The 19,057-nt window shown below is 44.5% G+C and overlaps 1 protein-coding gene across 2 annotated transcripts in view; it reads right to left on the bottom strand.

The window, feature by feature from the left end:
- The window catches only part of bach2b (BTB and CNC homology 1, basic leucine zipper transcription factor 2b), a 129,203-nt gene that overhangs the window by 16,109 nt on the left and 94,037 nt on the right, over positions 1–19,057 (bottom strand). For both annotated transcript variants that reach the window (XM_041860804.2, XM_041860803.2), the window contains exon 2: positions 17,954–18,208. In XM_041860804.2, the coding sequence (XP_041716738.1) occupies positions 17,954–18,196 (243 nt within the window). In that variant the 5' untranslated portion in view covers positions 18,197–18,208. The remainder of the gene's footprint in view (positions 1–17,953; positions 18,209–19,057) is intronic.

Genomic DNA, 19,057 nt, shown 5'->3' with positions numbered 1-19,057 from the left:
TCCACTGGCCCACCACAGTCTGTCTGCCCTGCCGCCCAGCGGTAGCCTATCACTCTCCCCGGCGGTTTCCGCCCACCCCGGTCTTGTGCTGTGTTGATGTACAGTGTACAGTAATAGGACCATATGGATTGCAGCTCCTGCTGTGTCCTCACTTTCAGTGTCAGTCCCCTGCAGCCCCTCTGAGGTGAAGTGCCTGTAAAGTCTAATTTATAAGACTGTGGCTTATCCTTATTGCAGCCATGTGGAGTAAACTACGAAGAGGGGGGGATTCCTTCCATTTAGACTTAATGCTGGATAATTAGGTAAAATCCTGAGACTGCATAAGCTTGGCCGCCCTCTACTATGGTTGTTATTGAAGAGAGAGAGACAGGAGGAAGGAGCCAGGCTAGCTAGCTGTTTAATACCATTCTGTTTGGTATCTGTAGAGGGAAACCAGTATTAAGCTCAATTTGAGAGACACACCCCTTGCTCAGGCAACAGTAGCACACAGCGCTGTTTTACTACAGTTTCTGATGATGAATGCACCTCTGTTAGGGGCTGGCTCGAGGAATGCCAAATCAAACCATACAAGGCAAGGTGTGCTCACAAACACAATTACGAGGGCTTCACTTTGAATCGGGGAGCGGCATTGTTCAACAAAGCACTTTTTCTTTGTCTGAGTGATGTTCCCGGTAAGAATTAACGGGCTCTCTCAGATGTAGGGAACCGGTAGTCCAATGTGTTTTTAATGAACAGGGAGAAAAGGTCCAGTGTTACCTAATTGTTTTGCATCACATTGTTGGGAGGAACAACACAATATGAATTACCTAGGTGTAATGGTATTCTCTCTCTCTCTGAGAGCCGAAGCAGAAGAGGCTGCAGGCGATTCGGCACTCCAGTGCTCGGTGCCACGCACCCTTCTAGTAAAACAGGATTTTCCCTCCTCAGAAATCAAGCTCACAAACCACAGAAATTTGCTTTGTGGATTTTTCCGTTTGGAAAGACAACCGGGGAAAAAACACAAGCCTGAGGTCAGTTGAATCATTCCTAGCAGAAGGAATGAAATCACTGAGATGTGTGTTGATTGTGTTGGAGGGATTATTCTAAATGGGTTTAAAATACATACGATTTATGTTGTTCAAGAATTAAACTCCTATAAGGATATTATTTTTGTAATTCTCTGGTGGCCTGATAAAACAATAACGCCAGATACACTCCCCTACGTATTTATTTGGACAGTGAAGCTAAAGCTTTTAATTTGGCTCTATATTCCAACATTTTGGATTTGACATCAAATGCTTTATATGAGGCGACAGTACAGCATCTCACCTTTTATTCAAGGGTATTTTCATACATATCTATTTTACCGTTTAGAAATGAATGCACTTTACATATTTAGTCCCCCCATTTGAAGGTGTCAAAAGTATTTTGACAAATGACTGTATTACTGCATGGTACGGCAATTGCACCGCCCACAACCGCAGGGATCTCCAGAGGGTAGTGTGGTCAGCCCAACGCATCACTGGGGGCACACTGCCTGCCCTCCAGGACATCTACAGCACCCGGTGTCACAGGAAGGCCAAGAAGATAATCAAGAACCTCTCAAGCCATCATGGCCTGTTTACCCTGCCACCATCTAGAAGGTGGAGACAGTACAGCTGCATCAAAGCTAGGACAGAGAGACTGATAAACAGCTTCTATCTCCAGGCCATCAGACTGTTAAACAGTCACCACTAGCCGGCCTCCGCACAGTACCCTGCCCTGAACCTTAGACACTGTCACTAGCCGGTTACCACCCGATACTATACCCTGCACCTTAGAGACCGCTGCCCTATAAACACTGGTTACTTTAATAATGTTTACATACTGTTTTACCCACTTTATATGTATATACTGTATTCTAGTCAAGGCTCATTCTTTATAACTACTACTGTATTCACATTTTCTATTCACATACTGTCCATACTGTCTATACACACCATTCACATACATATACAGTATATTTATATTCTGGTCCAGAAACGAATTTCCTGCAATCATTTTGCCTTGTTTATTTTTTTACTGTGTATTCATATATACTGTATTCTCGACATAGCTCATTCTATTATTTCTACTACTGTACATAGCATTTTAGTGAAATTGTTAATACACACTGCATATTTATTTATATACTGAATTCTTGACATAGATCACTCTCATATACAGAATCTAATGCTGTACATAACATTCTTACTAGATATTGTGTAAATTCATCCGGTGTCTTCAAACCCCTTGACTTTTTCCACATTTTGTTACGTTACAGTCTTCTTCTAAAATGGATTAAATTGTTTTTTCCCCTCATAAATCTACACACAATACCCCATAATGACAAAGCAAAAACTGGTTTTTAGATTTTATTTGTAATTTATAACCCCGCCCCCCGAAATATGACATTTACATAAATATTCAGACCCTTTACTCAGTAATTTGTTGAAGCACATTTGGCAGTAATTACAGCCTTGAGTCTTCTTGGGTATGACGTTACAATCTTGGTACACCTGTATTTGGGGAGATTCTCCCATTCTTCTCTGCAGATCCTCTCAAGCTCTGTCAGGTTGGATGGGGAGCGTTGCTGCACAGCTATTTTCAGGTCTCTCCAGAGATGTTCGATCGGGTTCAAGTCCGGACTCTGACTGGGCCACTCAAGGACATTCAGAAACTTGTCCCGAAGCCACTCCTGCGTTGTCTTGGCTGTGTGCTTAGGGTCGTTGTCCTGTTGGAAGGTGAACCTTCGCCCCAGTCTGAGGTCCTGAGCGCTCTGGAGCAGGTTTTCATCAAGGATCTCTCTGTACTTTGCTCAGTTCATGTTTGCCTCGATCTTGACTAGTCTCCCAGTCCCTGCCGCTGAAAAACATCCTCACAGCATGATGCTGTCATCACCATGCTTCACCGTAGGGATGGTGCCAGGTTTCCTCTAGAAGTGACACTTGGCATTCAGGCCAAAGAGTTCAATCTTGGTTTCATCAGACCAGAGAATCTTGTTTCTCATGGTCTGAGAGGTGCCTTTTGGCAAACTCCAAGCGGGCTGTCATGTGTCTTTTACTGAGGAGTGGCGTCAGTCTGGCCACTGTACCATAAAGGTCTGATTGGTGGAGTGCTGCAGAGATGGTTATCCTTCTGGAAGGTTCTCCCATCTCCACAGAGGAACTCTAGAGCTCTGTCCGACTGACCATCAGGTTCTTGGTCACCTCCCTGACCAAGGCCCTTCTCCCCCAATTGCTCAGTTTGGCGGGCTGCCAGCTCTAGGAAGAGTCTTGGTGGTTCCAAACTTCTTCCATTTAAGAATGATGGAGGCCACTGTGTTCTTGGGGACCTTCAATGCTGCAGAAATTTTTTGGTACCCTTCCCCAGATCTGTGCCTCGACACAATCCTGTCTTGGAGCTCTATGGACAATTCCTTCAACCTCATGGCTTGGTTTTTGCTCTGACATGCACTGTCAATTGTGGGACCTTATATAAACAGGTGTGTGCCTTTCCAAATCATGTCCAATCAAATGAATTTACCACAGGTGGAATCCAATCAAGTTGTAGAAACATCTCAAGGATGATCAATGGAAACAGGATGCACCTGAGCTCATTTTGGAGTTTCATAGCAAAGGGTCTGAATACTTATGTAAATAAGGTATTTCTGTTTTTTAATACATTTGCAAAAATGTCTAAAAGATCAGCTTTAATATTGCATATAGATTGTAACTTCTATCAATGTAATTGTCTGCATCACTTTTTTCTCGCAAATATATATATATACAGTGGGGAAATAAAGTATTTAGTCAGCCACCAATTGTGCAAGTTCTCCCACTTAAAAAGATGAGAGAGGCCTGTAAATTTCATCATAGGTACACGTCAACTATGACAGACAAAATGAGAAAAAAAAATCCAGAAAATGACATTGTAGGATTTTTTATCAATTAATTTGCAAATTATGGTGGAAAATAAGTCTTGGTCAATAACAAAAGTTTCTCAATTCTTTGTTATATACCCTTTGTTGGCAATGACACAGGTCAAACGTTTTCTGTAAGTCTTCACAAGGTTTTCACACACTGTTGCTGGTATTTTGGCCCATTCCTCCATGCAGATCTCCTCTAGAGCAGTGATGTTTTGGGGCTGTCGCTGGGCAACACGGACTTTCAACTCCCTCCAAAGATTTTCTATGGGGTTGAGATCTGGAGACTGGCTAGGCCACTCCAGGACCTTGAAATGCTTCTTACGAAGCCACTCCTTCGTTGCCCGGGCGGTGTGTTTGGGATCATTGTCATGCTGAAAGACCCAGCCACGTTTCATCTTCAATACCCTTGCTGATGGAAGGAGGTTTTCACTCAAAATCTCACGATACATGGCCCCATTCATTCTTTCCTTTACACGGATCAGTCGTCCTGGTCCCTTTGCAGAAAAACAGCCCCAAAGCATGATGTTTCCACCCCCATGCTTCACAGTAGGTATGGTGTTCTTTGGATGCAACTCAGCATTCTTTGTCCTCCAAACACGACGAGTTGAGTTTTTACCAAAAAGTTCTATTTTGGTTTCATCTGACCATATGACATTCTCCCAATCCTCTTCTGGATCATCCAAATGCATTTTAGCAAACTTCAGACGGGCCTGGACATGTACTGGCTTAAGCAGGGGGACACGTCTCGCACTGCAGGATTTGAGTCCCTGGCGGCGTAGTGTGTTACTGATGGTAGGCTTTGTTACTTTGGTCCCAGCTCTCTGCAGGTCATTCACTAGGTCCCCCCGTGTGGTTCTGGGATTTTTGCTCACCGTTCTTGTAATCATTTTGACCCCACGGGGTGAGATCTTGCGTGGAGCCCCAGATCGAGGGAGATTATCAGTGGTCTTGTATGTCTTACATTTCCTAATAATTGCTCCCACAGTTGATTTCTTCAAACCAAGCTGCTTACCTATTGCAGATTCAGTCTTCCCAGCCTGGTGCAGGTCTACAATTTTGTTTCTGGTGTCCTTTGACAGCTCTTTGGTCTTGGCCATAGTGGAGTTTGGAGTGTGACTGTTTGGGGTTGTGGACAGGTGTCTTTTATACTGATAACAAGTTCAAACAGGTGCCATTAATACAGGTAACAAGTGGAGGACAGAGGAGCCTCTTAAAGAAGAAGTTACAGGTCTGTGAGAGCCAGAAATCTTGCTTGTTTGTAGGTGACCAAATACTTATTTTCCACCATAATTTGCAAATAAATTCATTAAAAATCCTACAATGTGATTTTCTGGAAGAAAAAAAATCTCAATTTGTCTGTCATAGTTGACGTGTACCTATGATGAAAATTACAGGCCTCTCTCATCTTTTTAAGTGGGAGAACTTGCACAATTGGTGGCTGACTAAATACTTTTTTCCCCACTGTAGCTGTACCATGATATTTGCATTACTACTAAGTAACTCTCCAATTGTTCTACACTAATTCCCCCGCTAAAGCCCCTCCCCGTCCCTAGTTGGGCCGGCATCCCAGTGATCGGCATACCACCCCCGTCCCTCCGGATCCCTAGGGCCCCGAGAGGCCAGGACGAATCCATCGAAAACAGCACACAGTGCCACCCACAAAACAGAAGCAGGTCAACCGCCAAAAGCATTTCCAATGCTCTCACCTCAATATATATTTATAGCTATTTAAAAAAAACGTAATTTTCGGACTATAAGCCGCGCCTTTTTCCCCATTTTTCGACCCCGCGGCTTATATAACGTTGCGGCTAATCTATGGATTTTTACAGCTAACGGCCACTAGAAGACCTCCTAAATCTATGGATTTTACAGGTTACAGTCCACCAACTTTAACTCTATGGGCTCTATGACTGGTCCACGCCCCCCACCTTTAAGTGGCGGGCTCCAGCAGGAAAAGCTGGAGGCCGGAAAAGAGTGAGACAGGTAGCGCGCAAAAGTAAAAGTGGAACCGAGAGTGGTACGAGAGACAGAACGAGAGACAGAACGAGAGCAAGACAGACAGACATTACGAGAGCGAGACAGTTTGTGCAAAGGAAGTTTTCAAGCAGCCATCTCTTTCCCGACAATCCCCTCTGTGCACGAACCCTTACATATGGTAATTTAACATTAAAACACCTGCGGCTTATAGTCCAGTGCGGCTTATATATGTACACATCATTCAATATCATTCAATTTAGCTGCTGCGGCTTATACTCCGGTGCGCCTTGTAGTGCGGAAAATACGGTATATATCTATTCAAATATCTTGCATATCTTATTTTCCAGCATTATCAATTAATATGCATAATAATGTCGGCAGTTCATCCGTAGGATTTTAACCTATAACCCGGATTGCCATTGTATTACATTACATTCTTGACAAGCAATTATTATTTTAGCAAACAATTATTGTGGTTCACAATAGTCTCCCTAACATCCTTACCCCCCTTGCAACAGATGTGGGATAAACACACACGCACATACTCTAACACACTCAACACCTTTCCTCCACAATAAACCATAAAATCAGATGCTCAACGGTTGTTACATTCCAGAGCCCAACTCAAGAAAGGACCTGATTTACGAATGCATATACAGTTACAGCTGTTTGAGAAAGCATGCAAGATTGAGCAAAAATTGACAACAATGTGAGATTTGATTAATCTATTTAAACTATGTCAAGTCCTAGATGATGGTGATCAGATCCACCCTCTTCACCTGAGACACAAACACTCTGGTCCCCCGTTGTAACCATTTTTCCCAAGCATCTGCAGTCAGACCTTTGATTATTTTGATAAGCCCCCTCTCTGATTGTCCGAGTGTGACCCCCTCCCCATGGGTTACTGCAGCCAGTGTTGCCAGCACTGCCACTACCTGGGTGGGGATACCCCACCGGAATCCCCCCCGGCTAGGTACAAGGTCGTCAAGGTTCTCATTAGCATCTTTGAGAATTTCCTTGTATATTATGCTCTCCCATCAGGGGGCTCTGGCTTTATAGGACCAACCCTGCCAGGCAGGCTCAGAATCTTGAGGGGGCGGTGCTGCTCAAGTAGGTCTCTGACCGCATTTATTTTTCTGTTTTGGCTGCATATAGTTAACTCACAGCAGGTCCATAAAACAGATGGGGACTTCTCTTTGGTGTATGGGTCGCTCAGGTGGGTGTCCAGGATATAGGGTTGGGGATCGTTCCATCATGATAGGACAATTAAAAAGATGTATACTATATTTTAAAATGTATATGCCTCATCTGCACAAAATTGAAAGCTCTCTCTCACAACCCCTGCTCACAGACACACGTTGGTTCTGGGATATGCAACCATTTCCTTTCTCAATCACTTAAAGCCACACTTATTCAAACACAAAAACGCACACCACACCTTCCATCACAATTCATCCACACATACCCACATACTGTGCCTTCTATGTCTTCTGTTTGATATGTTTTTATCTCCACTATGTTGATTGAGTACTTGTGTTCTAATTAGTTGTATTTGAAGATGTATTATTTAGCTTGTTATCTTTTCTTGTAATACCGTCTTTTCCCTTTATAAATACTATACCTACTATAAATGTGCTTTATTATTACAATCCCTACCATGGCTAGTATTGGGTGTTCCATTATTCGACTCCTCTATTAGAACTTTCAGAATAGCCATGGAGTAGTCTTTGTGTCGTGGAACATTTGGTTGTCAATATACAGTTTATCGACAACGAGCAACACGCTTCCCTTTTAATTTGTTTTGTGTTATTATCCAGATTGAATGTTATTACCCTCGAATATATGAAATGTTAATATTTAGTATAACTTACTGATATTGAATATTATGTTTTTATCTTGACGTGATTTTTACTGCTGTGTATTCAATACGCCATCTTGTATACCTGCCCTCTCAAGGGTGTCTGCTAGTTTGCAGTGTTTCCAGCTTCAGTTTGAAGTGATTGTGTTAGCTGTGTTGTTGGCTAGCTCCTCTGAACAACAGTGTCCTGATGAGAGAGCACATTTTCTATGCCAGGTGAAATCTCGCATCATTAGCTCAAATGTCACTAGAAAACAGCTTAAACAAATGCAAATGCAGCTACTTTGTTGTTATTCTGGCTGCACTGTTTGATGTGACTATAAGTCAGCCATTGTTGGCTAGCTAGCAAGCAAGGGATAAGAGCGTTGCCAGCCAGTATGGCAAGAGAACATTTAGAATGAACGACTGGGTCGTGTCCATAGATACAGAACAAAAGGACTTAAAGACTTGGTCACATCTCTGGCAACCAAACCGATAGAACGAATGACCAGTTGGCTTGGTTAGCAACCCTAGATTTGTGTCGGGACTATATCTTGTGGAAGGATGAAATAGTATGAATAAATTCATAAAAATAAAGTTTTTAATGAAAATATGTCAATCATTATTTGAATATGCTGGTAACCCATTGTATAAAAGTGATAATGCCCTCGAAGCCAGTGTTTGGAGGATACAGTGCATTCTGAAAGTATTCAAATCCCTTGACTTTTTCCACACTTTGTTACGTTACAGCCTTATTCTAAAATTGATTAATTTAATTTTTTTCCTCATCAATCTACATACATTACCCTATAATGACAAAGCAAAAACAGGTTTTTAGACATTTTTGTCAATGTATTAAAAATAAAAAACAGAAATACCTTATTTACATAAGTATTCATACCCTTTGCTATGAGACTCGAAATTGAGCTCACGTGCATCCTGTTTCCATTGATCATCCTTGAGATGTTGCTACAACTTGATTGGACATGATTTGGAAAGGCACACACCTGTCTATATAAGGGCCCACAGTTGACAGTGCATGTCAGAGCAAAAACCAAGCCATGAGGTCAAAGGAATTGTCCGTAGAGCTCCGAGACAGGATTGTGTCGAGGCACAGAAGGGGAAGGGTAATAAAAAATGTCTGCAGAATTTAAGGTCCCCAATAACACAGTGGCCTCCATCATTCTTAAATGGAAGAAGTTTGGAACCACTAAGACTTCCTAGAGCTCGCCGACTGGCCAAACTGAGAAATCAGGGGAGAAGGGCCTTGTTCAAAGAGGTGACCAAGAACCCGATGGTCAGTCTGACAGAGCTCCAGAGTTCCTCTGTGGAGATGGGAGAACCTTCCAGAAGGACAACCATCTCTGCAGCACTCCACCAATCAGGCCTTTATGGTAGAGTGGTCAGATGGAAGCCACTCCTCAGTAAAAGGCACATGACACCCCGCTTGGAGTTTGCCAAAAGGCACCTAAAGAATCTCAGACCATGAGAAACAAGATTCTCTGGTCTGATGAAACCAAGATTGAACTCTTTGGCCTGAATGCCAAGCGTTACGTCTGGAGGAAACCTGGCACCATCCTTACGGTGAAGCGTGGTGGTGGCAGTATCATGCTGTGGGGATTTTTTTCAGCAGCAGGGACTGGGAGACTAGTCAGGATCGAGGGAAAGATGAACGGAGCAAAGTACAGAGAGATCCTTGATGAAAACCTGCTCCAGAGTTTTCAGGACCTCAGTCTGGGGAGATGGTTCACCTTCCAACAGGACAACGACCCTAAGCACACAGCCAAGACAACGCAGGAGTGGCTTCGGGACAAGTCTCTGAATGTCCTTGAGTGGCCCAGTCAGAGTCCGGACTTGAACCCGATCTAACATCTCTGGAGAGATCTGAAAATAGCTGAACATCTCTGGAGAGATCTGAAAATATCTGTGCAACCTGACAGAGCTTGAGAGGATCTGCAGAGAAGAATGGGAGAAACTCCCCAAATACAGGTGTACCAAGCTTGTAGCGTCATACCCAAGAAGACTCGAGGCTGTAATCGTTGCCAAAGGTGCTTCAACAAATTACTCAGTAAAGGGTCTTAATACTTATGTAAATGTGATATTTATATTTTTTATTTTTAATACATTTGTAAAAATGTCTAAAAACCTGTTTTTGCTTCGTCATCATGGGGTATTGTGAGGGAAAAAACAATTTAATCAATTTTAGAATAAAGCTGTAATGTAACAAAATGTGGAAAAAGTCAAGGGGTCTGAATACTTTGCGAATGCACTGTATATTGGCACGGTTTGCCGGCTGTCGACTTCGTCTTGGGGCTAACAACACCCATGCCAATATATCCTCCAAACACCGGCTTCTCTGGCATTATCACTTAATTATGGTAGCACCCACATGAATGTAGAAGTGGTCAGAAACATATTATATTCCTATTTACAATAAAAGTGACTCCAAATTGACAAAATACATTATTTACCATTCATTTCTATTGGGCACAACATAATCTGAAACATATCCCAAACAAACTGTAAATGCATCCAACAAGTTTGTAGTCACAAGCTTGATGTAGTCATTGCGTGCTAGGAATATGGGACCAAATACAAAACTATAGGAGTATGGGACCAAATACAAAACTTTTGACTTAATTTATTACACTATAAGCAACATTTTCCAAATACACCTTCAAATGGGGGGACTAGATACCTAAAGTGCAGTGATTTCCAAACGGTAAAACAGATATGTATGAAAAATACCCTCAAATAAAAGGTGACATTCTGTACTGTCGCCTCATATACAACATTTAATCTGAAATCCAAAACGCTGAAGTATAGAGCCAAATTAAAAGTTTTAGCTTTACAGTCCAAATAAATACGAAGGGGAGTGTACAGTCGTGGTCAAAAGTTTTGAGAATGACACAAATTTTGGTCTTCACAAAGTTTGCTGCTTCAGTGTTTTTAGATATTTTTGTCAGATGTTACTATGGTATACTGAAGTATAATTACAAGCGTTCCATAAGTGTCAAAGGCTTTTATTGACAATGACATTAAGTTTGTGCAAAGAGTCAATATTTGCAGTGTTGACCCTTCTTTTTCAAGACCTCTGCAATCCGCCCTGGCATGCTGTCAATTAACTTCTGGGCCACATCCTGACTGATGGCAGCCCATTCTTGCATAATCAATGCTAGGAGTTTGTCAGAATTTGTGGGTTTTTGTTTGTCCACCCGCCTCTTGAGGATTGACCACAAGTTCTCAATGGGATTAAGGGTCTGGGGAGTTTCCTGGCCATGGACCCAAAATGTTGATGTTTTGTTCACTTAGTTATCACTTTTGCCTAATGGCAAGGTGCTCCATCATGCTGGAAAAGGCATTGTTCATCACCAAACTGTTCTTGGATGGTTGGGAGAAGTTGCTCTCAGAGGATGTGTTGGTACCATTCTTTATTCATGGCTGTGTTTTTAGGCAAAATTGTGAGTTAGCCCACTCCCTTGGCTGAGAAGCAACCCCACACATGAATGGTCTCAGGATGCTTTACTGTTGGCATGACACAGGACTGATGGTCGCGCTCACCTTGTCTTCTCCGGACAAGCTTTTTTCCGGATGCCCCAACAATCGGAAAGGGGATTCATCAGAGAAAATGACTTTACCCCAGTCCTCAGCAGTCCAATCCCTGTACCTTTTGCAGAATATCAGTCTGTCCCTGATGTTTTTCCTGGAGAGAAGTGGCTTCCTCGCTGCCCTTCTTGACACCAGGCCATCCTCCAAAGGTATTCGCCTCACTGTGCGTGCAGATGCACTCACACCTGCCTGCTGCCATTCCTGAGCAAGCTCTGCACTGGTGGTGCCCCGATCCCGCAGCTGAATCAACTTTAAGAGACGGTCCTGGCGCTTGCTGGACTTTCTTGGGTGCCCTGACGCCTTCTTCACAACAATTGAACCTCTCTCCTTGAAGTTCTTGATGATCCGATAAATTATTGATTTAGGTGCAATCTTACTAGCAGCAATATCCTTGCCTGTGAAGCCCTTTTTGTGCAAAGCAATGATGACGGCACGTGTTTCCTTGCAGGTAACCATGGTTAACAGAGGAAGAACAATGATTTCAAGCACCACCCTCCTTTTAAAGCTTCCAGTCTGTTATTCTAACTCAATCAGCATGACAGAGTGATCACCAGCCTTGTCCTCATCAACACTCTCACCTGTGATAACGAGAGAATCACTGACATGATGTCAGCTGGTCCTTTTGTGGCAGGGCTGAAATGCAGTGGAAATGTTTTTTTGGGAGTAAGTTCATTTTCATGGCAAAGAGGGACTTTGCAATTAATTGCAATTCATCTGATCACTCTTCATAACATTCTGGAGTATATGCAAATTGCCATCATAAAAACTGAGGCAGCAGACTTTGTGAAAATTTATATTTGTGTCATTCTCAAAACTTTTGACCACGACTGTATACTGTTACACCCTATTCGGTGGATAGATAACTTACAGTGTATGCATTCAGTTATGCCACACAACAACTCAATGTACACTAACAGTCAGGTGACTACCTCATGAAGCTGGTTGAGAGAATGCCAAGAGTGTGCAAAGCTGTCATCAAGGCAAAGGGTGACTATTTGAAGAATCTCAAATATAAAATATATTTTGATTTGTTTAACACTTTTTGGTTACTACATGATTCCATATGTGTTATTTCATAGTTTTGATGTATTCACTATTATTCTACAATGTAGGAAATAGTAAAAATAAAGAAAAACCCTGGAATGAGTAGGTGTGTCCAAACTTTTGACTGGTACTGTAAATCATAATTTGAACTATGGACAACCTGCCCAAAACACTAGATATGTGAAATAATTATACATTATCAGTATAATTCAACATTTGTTCAACATTTGTTATGTATACTAATGATCTTATAAAATACCTCCACTAAGCATATGTTTACTATGGAAAATACGTGCGTGCCTGTCCTGTGATGTGAGTGGCTGAGTGTGTGTGTACGGTGCACAGGGGGAGGGAAGAGGCTTTGACTGGACACTCCACTACTGATGAGCACAGCACCTCTACTATACCACTGCCATATTATTATTATTATTATTATTACTGCAGCACCACTCGGGCACATCAGTGTGCGCAAACACGCGTGCACACAACACAGGCACACAGACACCTCCCTGCTGACAGACAGAAAGAGAGAAAGAGAGAGAAAATGCAATGCCTCCCCACCACCCACTGGCCTCCACTCATCCACTGTCCACCCCTCCCTTCCTTTTACACATCCACAAACAGGGCAGATCCAACCAGCCGTCTTTAAAGGTAAAAGTGGTCTGGGCTTAAATGAGGCTGGTCGGCTGGGCTTGGCTGGCCCGCCGCATCAGGGCTGCTGATAAACAGACACGGAGCTGCTGCTGGGCTGGGGGGAAAGTGCTGAGCATACCCGGGATCTATTTTCAGCTTGTATCAGCAGCTGCTGCCTGTTGGAGCACATCTTTATGTGTGCCCTGCACCATATGTGATTACTCCAGTGATGAAACCAGCACAGTAGCCCAATGAAGGCAAGCGTGAGGGATCTGGAGGGGGAGAAAGAGAGAAAAAGAAGAGAGAGAGAGAGAGAGAGAGGGAGAGAGGGAAAGCCACACTAGAATAAATGAAAGGGAGAACAAAAAGCGAAGGATATAGGATATAGAGAGCATTTCCTGGTCATTAGTGGAGCGACTTTGACATATGAAGCGTTTCAGGCCGTTAGCAGCACTTATTGCATGAGTTAAGACAAAGGGACAAATTAATCAAGGTGACAGATCTGGGCCATTTATGCTAATGTGGGCTTGTGGACCTGGTGGGTCTGTCCCTGCTCTGTTTCTGGGGACTGGGCGGGAGGCGATACCATTACAGAGTAGGAAATTATAGCAAAAGTGCATCACAAAACCCTGACAATTCCCATGCCATTTTTGGGAAGTCCTTTTCAAAAACAGGCAGTGTGGATTACTATCATGCCCCCCTCTCTCTCTCTCTCTCTCTCTCTCTCTCTCTCTCTCTCTCTCTCTCTCTCTCTCTCTCTCTCTCTCTCTCTCTCTCTCTCTCTCTCTCTCTCTCTCTCTCTCTCTCTCTCTCTCTCTCTCTCTCTCTCTCTCTCTCGCTCTCTCTCTCTCTCACACGCCCTCTTCCTCCAGTCTATCTCTATCTCTGTTCTTCATCAGCCTTTCACCCCTCTCTGAAGTAGAGTTGGTTAATTTATGCAAATGCACTCCAGTGAATTCCTGCATGTCATGCATCCTAATGAGGACATTGCATGGCATGACAATGGAGTACTTCCCCGGCCACCACCGCCAAGCCAGAAGATAAATACTCCATCTCCACTGGAGAGTCTACCCGCTAGATGCTTTAATATCAGCTCTGCCAAGTAACCTGACGTTAACCTCTGTATCGAGAGGCGCATGGCGAGGAGCCTCGATGACGATGAGTCACAGCACAGTGCTAATGGAGGGAGGTACTGTATGGAGGGTTGGCTGCCATTGTGATTTACCCTTGTAGGATGGGGATGGGAGAGAGGGGAGGAGGAAGCACAGGGACAATGAACTGCTGCAGTACAGCCAAGCCCATTGGTCAGTCTGTTCTAAATCAATTTAGGCTAATGTGCCAATAACAGTAGGGAAATAGAAGTCATATAAAGTCAATTTGACAGCTAATGTGTATGAATGCATAATGTCTCATCTGTGATGAGAAGGAAAGGAACACAATTATTATTATTTATTTATTCCACAGTAGGACACCAGCAACACTGGGACACATCGCGGCGTCTAGCTACTGATTAGCCGTCGCCTTTGAGTAAACCTCCCTTGACAGTGTGGATTAAATCAAACACTGCACTTCTTAATCCTCTTGTAGTTTACTGTCCATGGCGAGACATTGGGGAGGACATGACCCTGCAGCTTTGCTGGGAGGACGCTCAGCTCTGACTTCACTCACTGTCCCTGTCTTTATTCTTCAGGATGCTGCACTCTATCCTGCTTTGTTTCTATACAAACTGGCTAACTGCAGAACATTACTGCCGTCCCCGTTTGAGACACCCTGCGTCTGAGATGAGACATTGAAAATACAGGGCAGCCAGTGGTTAATTGTCTGGGTCTCGTGGGTTAAATCCAGCTATTATAAACACACAGGGATCACTCTGCAGGCTCTCACCGGGGGTCCCGGACTGACTGGCTGGCTGGTTGACTGGCTGGCTAGTAGGCTGGGAGGGAAACATAAGCTGCTCAAGGTGCTTCTCAGAGCAGCCTGCTCAAACAGCAGACAAAGAGCCTGTATCCTTACTGTCAGCTTAGCGCTGAGCGCTGTGCTCTTGTCTTGGCAGAGAGGACGACCAGGGGGGCTTGGCATTAGCACCAGCATTACACCAGGAGGTATCGCTAGCGCACTCGTTCTTCCCTCTTCCTTTTCTCACTCCCCACTCCTCCTCCTCCCTTCTTCTCCCACCCCGCCCCCACTGTCAGTAGGGGGAAGACTGAGATGGAGCTAAGCGGCCGGCTCCCGCCATCTGTCTAATAAGCTGTAAATGTGTGATAGTCTCTTGCTTAGGCTGCTTGTTTGTGTAAAGCCCTGCTGTTGCTGCTCTGCTTCCACCTCACCCTGAGTCCTTCAGATTAGTTAGCCTGGCTTCTGCACGTCTCGACCTGATCAAGTGTCTGTGGAGGGGGTTGGTGTTGGGGGATGTCACTCACCAACCCTAAACCTCTCAAGGCACATTCAATTTCCCTGTCTCATCAGACACTCATCCGCCATTCTCTCCCAAACCACTTCACCAGGGCTCAAAATTATACTTACTACAGACTGCCAAATCACTGCAATCAAAGCAGTGTGGCTGGGGTTGTATTTTTTGACTGAGGGAACTGACAAACAGGAGGTGGTTTGAGGTTTCAACCAACTGCCCCTCTGTTGAATCACAGGGAAGGTACTGTACGTCCTTAATGTCACCCTATTCCCTACATAGTGCACTGCTTTTGACCAGACCCCTATCGGCCCTGGTCAAAAGCAGTGAACTATGTAGGGGATCGGGTACCATTCCCGACGCATCCAGAGAAGGCTACCGGTCGAACAAGGGGCCAATTCACTAATAATAATAAAATGACCCCTAGAGTAGTAGGCATGGAATTGCTCACAGATATATTTAATTGGTCGCTGTATATTTTCTATGAGGATATTTTCGATAAGGAAACCAAGGGGACGTGCTGACAAGTAGGTCAAACTGACACCCTCCCAGCCGTGCTCTAGTGAGATGGTGCGAGCAGGGATTGAGTCAGACATTACACTTACACCAAGTTTCATCATGTGGGAGAGCAGCTATGAACTGATTGATGCGGACTCGCTCTGTCGCCGTGCTGCTGCCCGCCGTGGCGTGATGACCGCTCTTCTTCAGCTGGGGGGGCTCTCTCTGAAACGCCTCTCCTTCATTCACTCTCACATTACAGCATACTGGTCTGTCTATGAATACCCCTTTGTTCTGGCCCTGTTCTGTGATGTGGAGAAATGCTCTAATGTGACTCTGTTAGTGTAGCCTTCTATCATCCAATGCAAACCAAGTGTCCTCTGTTTGTTTGCTCTCTCTTGCTTGGCTAAGGGCTTAAAGGAGACAAGACCTGATTGTTCTACTTTCAGGATCTGATCTCGAACAAAGATCTTGATTAACGGGCCCCGTCGCTCTCTCTGTGAAACGGCAATGACATTAAATGGATGATGAGGTCACTAACCGGCTGCAGTCCCGGTGACTCCGGACTAACAAGGTCATCCTGGAGGAGTGAGGGATGATAACGTTGGGGGAAGGAGAGGATAGCGTCATAGCCCCCACAATGGTCTTTGTTTCACATTTCATCTGCAGTGTGATTTTTTCTATCTCTCTCTCTCCCTGCCTGTCGGTGGTGATCATGAAGGCATCCTCGGTTAGTTGCCCTTTGTTGCACATTGGTGGCAGCCTTCGGTAGTGCTGGGGAACACAGCCCCTCTCGATCTCTCTGACTGGAGCCAGACACACCAGTATCAAGAAGGTCTAGTGAGCTAAAGGTTGGTCAGTGCTGCATTGTTGCTGACACAAACCAGTAGTGCGAGAGTGGTCATAAGGCAACTGCAGCGGAAAGGACACAAATGTGTCAGCGCATGTGAGTCACGGACCATAAAAACGTGGGTGACAGAGAACCTTAAAACTTGATTGATGACATCAATTAAATTGCCTTCCCTCCATGTTGGGACAGTGACCCGTCTAGACAGGACAGTGTGAGAGAATTATTGGATGTGTTGCAAATGGCACCCTATTCCCTATATAGTGCATTACTTTTGACCAGGGTCCATAGACATTAAAGGCTCTTTCTGAAACATGTCACTTTCCACACATGCTCACACCTGAAATACACAGCTGCTCATGCATTATGCATAATGCAGAAAGTGTGAATGAAAGGGATTCTGCTTCAGTGTGTCGCGGAGCCATTCCCAGGAGTAACTCATAGTAACTCACTCAACACATGATGCTCATTTTACATAAGACAGGAACGGATTGATCTTTCAGGAGAGATTTCTACAGAGATCAAGTGATGATGACTTATTTTCTAGCGAGCGCGGCGACAGTAGAAGTCTTTTGACAGGCGTTCATGTTATAAACATGTGGTGTGTGCCCCAGTTTCATGGACCACACGTGTGTATGTGATACATCACTACATCAGTGGAGAACTTTAATCACTCTATGACACATCTATGGGGGGTGGGGGTTCTGAAGGGGTGAGGCTGGAATGACAGGAATGCTGTGTGAGGGAAAAGACTGCTGAGATGGTGTCAGTCACAGAGTTAAGTGCTACCTGCTACAGAGAGCTGAGGAGCTGCTGAGGAGCTGAGGGAAAGGTGATAATTGCTAATCATGGTTCTACATCGTCTACTAGCACCGTCGCTAGCACATCCTCCTCTCTCACTCTCTCACCTTCAGCTATTAGACCTCACAGATTAAATTAAAACACGTATGTTCTCTTATTTCCTGCCTGGCTGACACCATTCATCTTGACACCATTCATCTTGACACCATTCCTCTTGACACCATTTATGGCAAAGTGAGTATCAGTATTGGAATGAGAAGTTATCAAGTGACTAGTGATAAAATGGGCTGATGATAAAATAACCTGATTGGAGTGAATGTCTGACTGTGTGTTCGACCAGGTGTGGAAACTAAGAGGTTCTTCTGAATACACAGGTGTTATACAGTAGATACATACCTCATCAGGTAGGCTGAGGAACAAGCCATTCTCGGCCTGTTGAACCAGAGCCTGCAAGAAGTACTCTGAGCATGCGGCCAGCACGGCCCGGTGGCCGCGGAACTCCTTGCCCTCCACCAGGACAGTCACATCGCACAAGATATCCTGCTTCCGCTGGTCGTTCAGGCACAGGAGGATATTGGTACAATGAACCGTCGACTCATACACGTACATGGGGGCTTCAGGCTTCTCATCCACGGACATTCCGCTCACGCCCTGGAAATAGAAGGGCAACAGAGGGGGGTCAGCTTTCAGCTTAATGCAATGGGCCCTGTCCGTGAGCTGGCGCATACTGCAGGGCTGACATCAGTGGCCCTCTCCTTGCACAGCCTCAGTTCACCCCACCAGCCCCAAACACAGTCAACCCCGTGACTAAACACTTACACCATGACCAGATTAAACCGCCTCCGCTTAGCTCAGCATTCAGCTCCTTCCCTGGTGTAGCGTCACAGGCACCTAACACATTCGAATCACAGGCACCTAACACATTCCCACTCATACACACCCTTGCATGCAAACACACAGGCAATAATACAATCCTCCCCCGCCCACACACACACACCTCCACGTAGACTCCTGTAGACAACCCACACAACACAACCCTGACCTCATACTCCCAAGCAAACACACGCACACACGCACTCACACACACACACACACACACACACCACAGCGCAAACAGAAAAACAGCTTGCATACCTCATTGCACACAGACACTGACATAGTGCAACAGAACACACACTCCTGAAGGCTTAGTCTCAAGGGTAACGTCCTTCCACATAGGCAGAAAGAAGAAAAGGCCACATGCTGGTAATCTAAGAAGGTTGGGAAGAATAGCGACTATGAGTGGCACACGAGCACACTCAGCACAGAGTAATATGAGTCTCAACAGGGAGAGGAATGAACACCAGTTATACAAAAACAACTCTAGCCTCCTCACCACTGCTGTGAAAACTGTGTGAGTGAATGCAGTTGTTTATGTTGCTGTAAGCCATCAGAAGGCTGAGATTTGGCGAGGGAAAAATGCATAATGTCAAGCTATTCAAATGCTTTTAACGTTATCAG

This window comes from Coregonus clupeaformis, chromosome 33 (assembly GCF_020615455.1).
Source record: "Coregonus clupeaformis isolate EN_2021a chromosome 33, ASM2061545v1, whole genome shotgun sequence".
Lineage (NCBI taxonomy): Eukaryota > Metazoa > Chordata > Actinopteri > Salmoniformes > Salmonidae > Coregonus > Coregonus clupeaformis.
The sequence above is the reverse complement of the archived record's forward strand: the minus strand, read 5'-3'. Positions and strand labels throughout refer to the sequence as shown.